Source organism: Onychostruthus taczanowskii, unplaced genomic scaffold (genome assembly GCF_017590055.1).
Source record: "Onychostruthus taczanowskii isolate IOZ18803 unplaced genomic scaffold, ASM1759005v1 scaffold23, whole genome shotgun sequence".
In the NCBI taxonomy this organism is placed as follows: domain Eukaryota; kingdom Metazoa; phylum Chordata; class Aves; order Passeriformes; family Passeridae; genus Onychostruthus; species Onychostruthus taczanowskii.
The window spans coordinates 4,306,438-4,318,669 of record NW_024499573.1 but is presented as its reverse complement, the minus strand read 5'-3'; the positions used below and the strand labels follow the sequence as shown (position 1 = coordinate 4,318,669).

The 12,232-nt window shown below is 36.9% G+C and overlaps 1 protein-coding gene across 1 annotated transcript in view; it reads right to left on the bottom strand.

Annotated features, from left to right (window-relative positions):
• Positions 1-12,232, bottom strand: part of PRKAR2B (protein kinase cAMP-dependent type II regulatory subunit beta) — a 75,129-nt gene that overhangs the window by 3,504 nt on the left and 59,393 nt on the right. The window contains exons 5-10 of the mRNA XM_041405370.1: positions 4,553-4,659; positions 3,170-3,323; positions 1,865-1,966; positions 1,208-1,282; positions 386-451; positions 115-253 (exon numbers count right to left, since the gene is read on the bottom strand). Coding sequence (XP_041261304.1) covers positions 115-253; positions 386-451; positions 1,208-1,282; positions 1,865-1,966; positions 3,170-3,323; positions 4,553-4,659 — 643 coding nt within the window. The remainder of the gene's footprint in view (positions 1-114; positions 254-385; positions 452-1,207; positions 1,283-1,864; positions 1,967-3,169; positions 3,324-4,552; positions 4,660-12,232) is intronic.

The window sequence follows — 12,232 nt, the reverse complement described above, 5'->3', positions numbered from 1 at the left end:
ATTACTGACACAGCCTTAAATCTTGTATTCTGGTGAAAGACAGAGTTACAATGGATACAAACAAATAGATTAAATATAATTTTATGTTAGATATAAAATGGAATTGACTAATACCTAAACATTTGACAGTGCCAAGAGCAAATGCAGAAGCAGCTCGGGGTTTGTTAGTTACAAGAGCGAGTTCTCCAAAATACTGTCCTCTTGAGCATCGAGCTATTTCCACTGCTCCATTCTCTTCTAGATCTTGTTTACCCTGAAATATCATGTAAAGAAAGAGAGAGAAAGAAAGAGTATTAGAGGAGAGATTTGCCAAACTCAGGATTTCATAAGCAAAGTTAGTAACAGTGGTAAAAAAAAAAAAGGTTGTTGTTTTAGGGATGTTTACCTTCCTTGTCATTATAATCCTTACTTCTCCAGATTCCACAATAAAGAAAGAATCAGCCAAGTCACCCTGCACAAGAAGAAAAAGACAGTGAGTAAAAAAATTTTTTAAATTTCCCTTTTAAGTTTCATGGTAACATCAAAATATTTGCAACCAGGGCCTTGAAGCTCCTCTTTTTTGATACCTGTGGCAAAAGAAGCCACTTTTAATTTGAAAACCATATTCTAGACACATAACAATCAACACATCTCTACAGAACTAACAGCAAGGCGTTTTCATGAAAAGACATAGCTGACTGTGCCTTACACAAAAAGCAGAGAAAACCAATGTTGTGGAAGACTTTAAGGATCCTCACACTACCATTTATCCATTTCTGTGTCCCTCCCAAATTATTTCCCTTAGCAAGTTTCCAGTATTAGAAGCCTCCAGGGGCTATGTGATATCCACTAATTATCCTGGGCAAGACAGTCACAGTTGCCTATCCTGAAGAGATTACTTTTGTCGTCGTGAAAAATTGACCATATTTTAACAACAAGACCAAGGTGAGTCTTCAGTGCTCCTCCTGGGAAGCACACTTATCAAGTTTGAATTTCTAAGTGTACTAAAAATGTTGACTCTTATTTATACCAACAAAGAGGATTGTTGAAAGTATCATAAGTGAAAAGTGAGCTTTTGAAACAAAATAACCATCTATTACATTTCAGATTCATTGATTTTGTTTCTGTGAGAAAGAAAAACAGGGTTTTAAAGTATGCATTGTTTAAAAATAACATGATTACTGTTACCTATTATGAAAGAAAAACTAAAACTAGGCAGAAACTGTACCTGAGCAATGATTTGTTCTCCATCTTTGTACACTTTGGTACCAATCACATCAACCACTTTTAAACGCTCAGACATCTTCATTTAAAAAAAAAAGAAAAGGTAAGAAATATTTGGTTAACATTATGATAGTATATATTTTGAAAGCCCTTTCATATTTCTTTCTGGGAGTCTTTGCACAGAATAGTGTATCTTTATTTTCCTGTTTTGTTTACCATTAAAAAAAGAACCTGCTGAATAGTGTTCCAGAGGCTATATTATAGTTTTAACAGCTATTATGATCAGCTTCCATTTTTGCTAGAAGCCTTCAAAAATTATGTTCAGAAAAGCATGCATGTAAAAATATATGTAAAAATATAGCTGATAAATGAAAAAATGTTTAAATTCCCCAAGTCATTGTTTCATTTTGTTGGCTAATATCCGGTAAAACTAAGCTTTGGGAAACTGAAAGTAAAGTTAATTTATGTTTTAAAACACAATATGAACAATAATAATTTATTCTAAATTTAAAAAAAATAAAATGTAGTCTTTCTCTGAAACAAAAGTATGCAAACCTTCTATTGTGGAGATACTTTGAATGCCAAATTTAAAGTCTTAAAGAGCTGAATCTTATCAGGTACCTCTGATACAGACATTAAAACAATGTAATAGAAATCTTACTTCTAAAGACTTAAGGAATGGCAATGACTCAATAAAACTTTCATACATTCTTCTCTTTTTGGCATTATTTTTTACAATGATTCTTCGGAATGTTACCCTATCCTGTAAACACAAAGAGAAAAAGAGAGTTAATTAACTGAAAATATGTGCTAGAAAATCCTTTAGAACTGGCTGTATATGACCAAATGACCCAATTTTAGTCACTCAGTGTAGCTGTCAGCTGAGCTGGCTGGTCTCTCCCCACTGTCAGTTGAGAAAGATTCCTCTAGAGGTCAATCAGGAGCTCCTAAAGTTAACCAGACAATCGCTAGGAAAATCCCTGCAGGGTGCATACTGAGCTCACCTACAGAGGGTGCAGTTTACAGCAGTGAACACTGAGTGGGCAATTTAGGATATTTAAGAAATCCTCAATATTGAAATGTTTAATTTACAAAGTTTATTCATCACCCTGAGGTCCCACACAAATTGATATGTACTCAAAGAGGCTTTTAGGGTTTTGTAAAAACTAAAATACATGAGTCTGGGTGTTAGGTCACAGTCCACTTTTGCTGTTTCAGCAGAACAAGGCTCACTGCTGCCCTGAAGAGCCAACTGGACATTCCCTAAGATTTGGCCATGTAAGTGAGCCAGACAGACAGAAAAACTACACATATGGTGCTTTTTTCTCTGAACTTTGTGTGGCTGTGCCCTGGTGACAAGCAGAGGGAAAATGCACTCAAGCCTTCACTGCCACGGGGCATTTACTGGCCAACACAACCCAATTTAATTTACAGCCATTCTTACAGTGCCCTAAACAATCCCAGAAGTCAGATGGATTAAGCTGGTGAATAACCACGTTTCATTTCAGTCCTGGGATCAGCCATTAGATCAATATGTAAGTCTTGAAGATGATGGCCAGCTCAGCTTACTTTTGGGATAAACTCATTACTCTTGTCAAAGATCCAGGTAGTATAACACTAGTAAATAACCTCACATTGGAATTTTACTCTGTAAACAAAGGTATTTCCAGTAAAGGCATGAGAGAAAAATTATTATGCAATTATCAGTGGTTTTCAAATTGGGAAATTGCAATTAAAATAAAATTAAATAAAATTATATTTAAAAAACCCAACAGTGTTTTATTAAACCTCATATTTTCATCTGTGGATAGATGTGTAGAACTGTGTTGGGATTTCTCAGGATTTCTAGAATTAAACTTTCTGAAATTATATATATATATTTTTAATGCTGATACGGCATGCCAGTAAAATCTACATAAAATACAATTTTTAAAAAAAAATAGCTAAAAAGAAGTACTCCACTTACCAAACCCCAGATGGAACCAGGAGAGGTAGCTATAATTGTAGCTGCTCTGGGTGTATTGTACATTAAGGCCAACTCACCAAAACATCCTCGGTTATCATAGGTTCCAACACACCTCCCAACACCATCACATTTTACATAAATATCATATGTCCCTCTGTTAATAAAATATATAAGTACAGTGAGTAGAATCCAGCCTTGGCTTTGCTAAGTAGCCTCTCACTACAAAGCATTTGAAATACATATTTGCTTGCTTAAATGGTGTTAAACACCTTGTAAAGACATCTCAATGACTTCTATAAATAATAAAAGTGGTCCCTCTTTAAAGGGAAGGAGAGGGTTATTCATTTTTACATTAACTCAGTTTAAAAATAGAATGGATGTACAGTGATCTATTTATTACCAGAACTTATTAAAAATTAAAAACTTACTTAGAATCTGGTTCTTAATTTCATTTTAACCACACTAGATACAAATGTCAAGTCTTTGCAAAAATTGCTATGGTGGGAGCACTGAAATAATTATATAAGTTACTTAATATTTTAAATATTTTAAAGTAGTAATTTCTAATGAAACAACCGAGATGCAGGAAACAGAAGGAATCTATCTGAAAAGCAACATAAAACCATGAAATAAATATATGCTTTTTTCTAATATATTGTGTATTTGTTCTCTCCATCGTTAATTTAATAACTTTTTTTTTTTTGCTTTGGGAATGCCGTAAAATCTGGTACAAATTTGCCAAGCCCACGGATGCTGTGCCATCATTTTCCTATGTGCTGAATATTTTATGGTGTGCATTGATATATCATGTGCATGTAAAGCAAAAATCTGTGCAGTTATTTCATTGATAAGGGACACAGAGATGATACCCTACACCTAAAAACTGCAAGGCTGACAGAATATTGTAAAGTCCCTGCAGCCTTTTGGACAAGAGATGACAAAACTGTAACCTCACAAGGCTGAAAAATATTGTCTTTCCAGCACAGAATGTAGACATGCTTTTAGGATAATCTAATTTAATATTTCAGTTAGAAGGGACCTAAAACAATTGTTTTGTTCACCTACCTGACTACTTCAGGGCTGCCCAAAAGTGAAATAATTTTATTAATAGAATTGTCCCCAACACCCTTAAACACTGACAGGCTTGGGGCATCACCCTCTAGGAAGCCTTTTACAGTGCTTGACCACTCAGGTAAAGAAATGGTTCCTAAAGTCAAATCTGAACCTCTCCTGGCACAGCTTTGAACCTTTCCCCATGAGTCCTGTCACTGAATACCAAGAGAAAAGCTGGAATATAAGCATTAAATACAAGTTCACAGAATGCAGACTTTTCTCAATGGATTTTGCATAGCACTTTGTGCTATAATAAGACACACAATTCACCTGTCAATGACGTAGAAGTTGTCACCATCATCCCCTTGATCAATTACGTGTTCCCCTCCTTCAACCATCTTTTCAAACATTGCATCTAACACCTGAGACATCTGTTCCTGTTTAAAATAACACAAAGACAAGAAATTATCATCTGCTTCTACAATTTTACTCTTTGAATTAACTAACTGGCCAGCTTCCCAATATGCAGATAAAAGATGATAATGGTGGAAGATATTCGTGCTACAGAAATGTGTGGATCAATAATAGAAAGACAGTTCTATTTAGTATTCAGTGTTAGCTCTTCCTCTTCCAGTGTTCAGAGCACAGCTCCCCACTTGTCACTGCAAATGATAAAATAGATCTCCTTTGCAACATAAATATCCAAACATAAATTTGGATCCTCATGACCATCCAAAAACAGAATTTCACCCTTCACAACTGAGCAATGTTATACCCTTGCAAAAAAACCCTTGTACACATTATTCTAAATCATGCATTTACCTGATTTTGTCCTTAGAACTTCCTTACAGAATTTAGTTTCAAAATGATTGGGAAGTATTTTGAAAGTCTGAGTTACACAATGCCTGCAGAATGTCGGCCAGATGTAACCATAAAGGTCTGCAGTGCTTTGGCTGAGTAAGTAAATGCTGGATTCTTTGGAAAGTAGGAATTTACACATGGCTACAAAACTAGTTTGTTGACAGAGAAATGCTAACAGACTAACAAAATGTGATCATTTGAATTATGACTGTATAATAACAAAAAAACCACCCACTAATTACTTAATTTGTCTTATATGATGTAAATTTGACTATTCACATCTAAGAAACCCAAACATAGCTCATTGTGGATTAAGAATCATAAAAAGTTAACTTAAAATTTTAAATTTTATTTTTGGTTTATCCTGCAATATGCCTAAAATTCTATACTCCTTGAAACTTATTAAGCATGTATCATACTGGAACAAGCAGATCTAGTGAAAACCATGGTAAAAAAAGCCTCTAGATATGCATTTTGCAATGACTCCATTCACAGCATTTCCAGCCACTGAAAGAAGGATGGCATTTGCCTTTCCAAAGAACACCAGTCTAAGTCAGTCCTTTAGAGTCCTTCTGCAGCCCATGGACAGAGATAACCATTCAAGATAGCTCAGAGCCATTCTCCAGAGATTTCCCTTTCTTTCCTGTGACGATAGAGAGATCTACTGTAACCCCCAGTTACACACATTTTTTAGACAGATAAATTAGTTGTAATGAATTCCATCCTTATGCTGCTGAATTTTTTTACTTACTGAAAGCTTTTAAAAATACCAGCAGTACCATGTTATCCAAACCTTGAAAAATGGGAGCTAAATACAAATTTTCCTTCACAGAGTTGGCTGTGTGTGGGCACAAAGAACAACAGAATGGCAGTATCCATCCTTAGTACAGCTGATCATGGTGAAGACATCCTGCAGCCCTCCTAGGCCAGCAAAGAATCATTTAACTGTGTCTCTACCTAGTACCTTTGTTAGTATAGACAGGTATGTGTTTGAAAAAAGATGGATCATATCAGTGAATGTGTTATAGCTTATTTCAAGAGAGAAAAGTGTGAGTGGGTGCCATTGGAAGAGACTGAAAATTATGTACAGGAGTTGCCTTTTAAAAACTTCCATGCTTGAATGAATAGGTGATATTACTTCATTCTCAGTCCTCTCTATGTAAACAAAAAGAAATTCCTACAGAATCTGTAAAACTGACCTAACATCAGCTTGTCTAAGGCAATTGAAGCAGCACCTTCCCTTCCTCTGGCTTTACATCTGAGTTGGCAAAGTGGCTCCCCAGCCAACAGTCCTGGTCTGCCTTTTGAAACAAGTGAGAACAGGCAGAATGCTCCCCACTTCATGGGAGGCTAGAGGCCAGGTTACCATCTAGGTGCAAGCCGTGCAAGAAAAATGCATTATATGTGCATCAAACCCCAGAACTTAAAATACTTTCAAGATATCTTGGGAAAAAAGATTAAACCAAAAAGATGGTTATTTCCTGTAATGGAGGAGTCATACATATAATTAAAATCTTTATTCAGTGTGCTTCATCTTGGATTTCTGGTTAAAACATTTTCAACGTATAACTATGAATCAAGCTCACCAAACCACTATTTTTCCAGTATGTAAATCTACATTTTTTAATGCAGCAGAGTAGAATTCACAAATCCAATTGCCTTTTAAAAATGTTTAAAATACTTTAAGATATTTAATACATCTGAGAGCAGTCTATTAATTGCTGAAGCATTGCACATTTATTTTAATTTCCTAAATAAACTGCAACTAACTTAAAGACAAGTGGTCCCTTTTCTAAAATTTTCCACTTTAAGTTAAGACAAAGTGGACTGCAATAACCAAAAAGCAAAAACCAGGAACATGCTTTTTGCTTTCACCATGAGAATTACATAAACTTGCTTGACCAGTTTGCTCTGTGTGAATCCTCTGGAATCTCTGCCAGACTGAGGCTCAATTTATTGGCACCCTCTGTTGATATTTTGAAAAAGATAAAGATAAGTAATTTTAAAATTAAAAAGCAGATCTGTTTAATAAACAGAATTAATTCTAGTATTTTGTAAAATGGTGCAGTCTAAATGCTCTTCTTCCTTAAATCTGTTCTACCTTCAAAAATACATGCAAAATGAAATCAGGATGAAGGGGTTTTTTTGTGACTGACTGGCCTGTAGTTGCCTGTCTCATATGACTTGTAAAAACATTAGAGTATTATCATGTGAACAAAGCAAATTCACAGTTCTTCTGTTGTCCCTGAGTTCATAAAATGAGCCTCAGTTAAAATGGCATCCTGCTGGCCACCTTGTCCTCACTTCGTGCAATTTGAAATATCAACAAAATAATATTCAACATGATATTAAGAAGTCAATGAAGCAGACAATACAAGAAAAGGAAGGGGGCTGGGTGTGGGGAGGGGGGGAGAGGTAGAAAATGTTAGCAAAACACAGGCAAGGAAACCATGGGAAGAAAAGGACTTCTTAAATCAACAACTCTGAACCTTGTAGAGCAAGATAAATTACAGAATTCATGTCTACACCTCTCCACATTTGTTTTTCAAAACAAAACCATGCACATGTACTCCAGGAGAACTCTGATAAAAATGTTAGCAGCAATACTGACCCAATTCAAAATATTTAGTTCCTTGTGTTATATCCACTTATAAACTAATGAAAAGGCATTCATTTCTTCACTATCAAAGACTCTAATTTGTATTGCAATGTACAATCAGTATCTTTAAGCAATAGTATTTTCCTTGAGAATATACCTTATCCTTCATCCACACAGTTACATGCTAAATCAGTACTCTGCCTCTCAAATATCATGCACATGCCCATCAGTCAGGCTCAGTAACACAGTTCACACTTTGTAACTACCCCTAGTGCCACAACTACATCTCTTTTCAACACTCCAGGGATGGTGACCCAAACATTTTCCTGAGCAGTCTCTTCCAATGCTTGATAACACTTTCAGTGAAGAAATTTTTCCTAATATCCAATCTGATCCTCCCCTAGGTCAATTTAAGACTATTTCCTCTGGTCCTGTTACCTGGGAGAAAAGACAACACCCACCTGCTCACAGCCTCCTGTCAGGCAGTACAAGAGCGACAAGGTCTCCTCTGAGCCCCCTTTTCTCCAGGTTGAACCCCCCCAGCTCCCTCAGCTGCTCCTCAAAGGAATTGTGCTCCAGACCCTTCCCCAGCTCCACTGCCCTTCTCTGGAAGGGCATCTCAATGTCACCACCTTTGTGTCATCTAAGAGGGCAGAGTATTAACACGTTCAGGCGTTCTGGGCTCAGTTATATATATTATACACATATTTTATATATGCATAAATGTTTATATATATAGGTACATATGGAGGGTGAGGAGTGGGATGTATATTCCCATTAATTGCTCCAAAATCTGTAGTTTTAATTCTTCACCAAAATTCTTAAGAACCTGAGAGCAGCATGAGATTCTTCTGTTAGTGGTTTCAAGGACTGATTAGGCCTTAAGTATAAGATTCCACTATTCATAAAACAGTTACATTATGTTCTCTTTCATCTTCCTTCAAGTTAATCTATTCTAATTGATTAATCAATATTTGTGCTCTCTTATACTAATTCTCCAGGTACATAAGTGGCAATGTGCCCAGAAATTGCTTTTGCATATTTGTGAACAATATGTATAATTCATTACTTTTTAGAAAAGGGTCAAGACCTATTTTATATATTCTGTACAAGCATTAGCAGGGCAAAGCTCTCCAATATTAAACTTCTCTGAAAGAGAATAGATGATCTAACACTGCTTGTGAATTTTTGCCAAAGAAAGGATTCAGACTTTAAGTGCAAGGGCACAGCTCAGCTTTGATGGTATCAGCCCCTTGAGCCAGCCTCTTGCTCCAATAAAAGGTTCATCAGGTTTTTTTACTGCTGCCCTATGGGCCGTAATTTCCAAACTAAATAGCCTGTTGTTAATCACCCCAGCACATTTTCCTCTTCAGAGACAAAACCAAAAGAACAACTCTGAATTGTATTGTAAAAAGTAAGAGTAGAAGGCTTCCTTGGCCAATAGATGAGCTGCTGCTGCTGCTGTTCTTCCTGGTGATAAAACAATTGTTAGGCTGAACAGAGAGAAATTTCAGTGATAGCAACTTCAGGCTTGTTCTCTGTAAGGGCTGAAGACATTTGGTCATCATCTTGTTTTCTCCTTGCTGGCTTACAAAAAGTGAAAGTGGAAAGGAAAGAGAGCAGCTTCAGAGCCCACTGTCATAACCTCCAGCACCTGGAGCACAAAGGAGGGTGCAGGCAGAGTAACCAGTCTGGCACATCATGGCAATCCTGGGAACAAAACAGTATTATTATAGCTTGTGGCAAGGCAGGCAGGCAACTGAGAAGGACAATAAACAATACTCTAAGAGGAAGAGGTTTTCCTGGGAAGAAGAACAGGAAGAGATACGTTAGAAGAGGAATGAGTTAATCTAATACAGCAAAGGAAGAAGAAAACAAACATCTGAATAGACCTGTCTCCTGATTCTTTCCTGATCTGGTCCTCTAAAAAGTAACCAAGCACCTCTGCAAAACCTTCCCTGATCTTGTTGCAAATGCATGTTTCAATTCGTATTTTTCTGTTGGAGTAATTTTTCCAAAACTGTAATATGCTATGAAAAACTGATATTGAGTGACAGCAACTAGATGGCAAATGATTAAGCCCCAAGAAAGGCAAAAATTGCTAAAATGTCAATTATTTAAAAGTATTTTTTATTTAAATGAGTTAACTAAGGAATACATTGCTGAACTCACATTCACTGACCAGTCACATTCTCATCAGTCTACAAAGTTAAAAAAAGTTTCCATAAAATTCGAGTAACTTTAGACTATAAGAGTTGGCCTTTAAAACATAATAATGTTGCTCAGGGAAATGTATGAGAACTGGTGTTTCTTTACATTATTATATTTTTAATCGCAGACAATATGTGAAATATTGATATTTACAAATATCAATATGTACAAATATATATACAAATATCAATATTTACAAATATCAATGTGCAAATTTACCCATCTGTTATTTAAAAACTACTATAGTTAAACGAGGGCTCAACACAGTGTTGTGTATGTATAGCAAGTCCTAAGTTGTCTCGAAGTCTGAAGGTTATCTTTTTCTCCTCTCTCATTTAGCCTTACATTCAAATTATTCTGCTGGGGTTTAAGTTTATGTGATGGCTCTTGTAATTTCAAATGGCCTCTTTAATTAGCACGCTGAGTACAGAACTGTAAGTCACTCCCAACTACTGCAACTTCTCCTTTGGCTTTAGTGATAGTCTTATCTTATCCTTCCATTGAAATTAAAATACAGTGTGTGAAGGTGGGATAAAGTGTTAAGAAAAGGTGGACTTCACTGAGCATCATGTACTGAATGCAATTCTGATCACACTGTAAGACATGTTATTCTGTATTTGAAAATGGTATTTGACACCCTCTAAAAGGCCATGGGGAAAAACGTTTAACCCTTTACATTGTCTGTTCCCCTCTAAGAGACCTTTGAAATGGTGACTTTCATACACAGATCTAGAGCAGAAAGAAGCTGAAGTTCAATACAAGGAAAAAAACAACCAAAAACCACAACAGTGGTAGCGAGAGATGCTATCGATACAAAGATTAACTTTGTTCCAGAGACTTGAGCTTTAGCAGCAGAAGATATTATCTCTCCTCAAGATGAATAAGGTTTTTGCTAACCACTCTGTAAACTGCAGCATCTCTCATGGAGAGGCAGAGGTGAGGAGGAGAGCTGGCACAGGAATTTTTAATTACTGCAACTACACTGGCAGAGCCCTTGAGTCGCTGCTCAGAAGCAGAACAAAGAGGAGTGGGAGAAGTTCCCCAGGGACTACAGATCCTGGCTCCACAGAAAGAACAAGCCAGATTTAAGAAGGTTATATTTTAATATCTTTGCTTCCTTCAGAGCTCAGTAGTTTTCCAGTGTTTTTATGAATAAAAATATTGTAATGGAAAACTCTTTTACAAAAATTATCTTATTCAACTTTCCAGAATGCTGCCTGTAAAGCATTTCAAGCAGGAGCAAGTGTTCTTAATCCACTGGACAATCTGAGCAAAAGGAGGTGAACAAGACTTGGGAGATCCCCAGAGCACATATTGAGGCTTTGGATTGCAGACCTCAAAGGGAGAACTCAGCTGAGAAATCTTCTGCTAAACACCTGGAACAGACTGTGGGAACTATTAGTTATTACAAGTAACTGATTCAAAAGAAGGATTGAAAAAAATAGTTCAAAACTAAAAAAATAGTACCAAGACAGCAAGCACAGTCCTGAGAAGAGCTTCATAAACAGAGGAAGTAATCCCTCAGTATTTCTTGGAAGAATTCATCCTTGGAGAAAGCCCATCAGGTGCCCACACAGGAGCAGTTTAATGCTCTATGTCTACACAACATTACAATATAGCCAACAGACCCCTATCCTGCAGACCAAGTGGCTGATGACTATTGAGCCAGAAGATCTAGCTCTTGCTGTAATGCAAAGCAGATCCCATCCAGAGGACTGATGCTGTAAGCACTATTATCATCACAGCAGCTTCTAGGAGCACACAATAATCCATCATGTTGCAGGGCTCATAAGAGAGAAATGCTCAGAGCTTAACCAAGAGGGGTCTGCCAAAATGCCACTGGCAGGCTAATGTAATGATGGTCCAGCCAAGTGGAAGCCAGGACACACTAACAATAAAGAAAATATATAATAAAGCAGTTTCATATCCAGAGCAGATGCCCACAAATGACTTTGATTCCCTGAAGCTATTCAGAAGAATAATTGAGGAGCAGAAGGGTAAATGAGTACATGGCTTTAGCTTGAACAAGTGTAGTGGAACAGCTGATTAAGTACCTATTAAACAGACAGCATGAGGGAGTTAGGAAACCTTCTGTGTCAGGATCCCCACTGTCCCAAGAAGGCACAGGTAAGAGCACCCATGTTGAGACTTGATGCCCTTCCATAACAGTAACTCCAGGCTTCTGCTAAGCTGGGGCTCTGTGGCTCACTGCTCCTCAGGGCTTCTAGGGGAACAGTACCCAGAGTCAGGGTTCAGTCTTTGTACAGACAGAAGCAGGAGTTGGAAACCTGCAGCACAAATTAATGTGCATTTTCTGTAATAGCACCTGACTTCCAAAC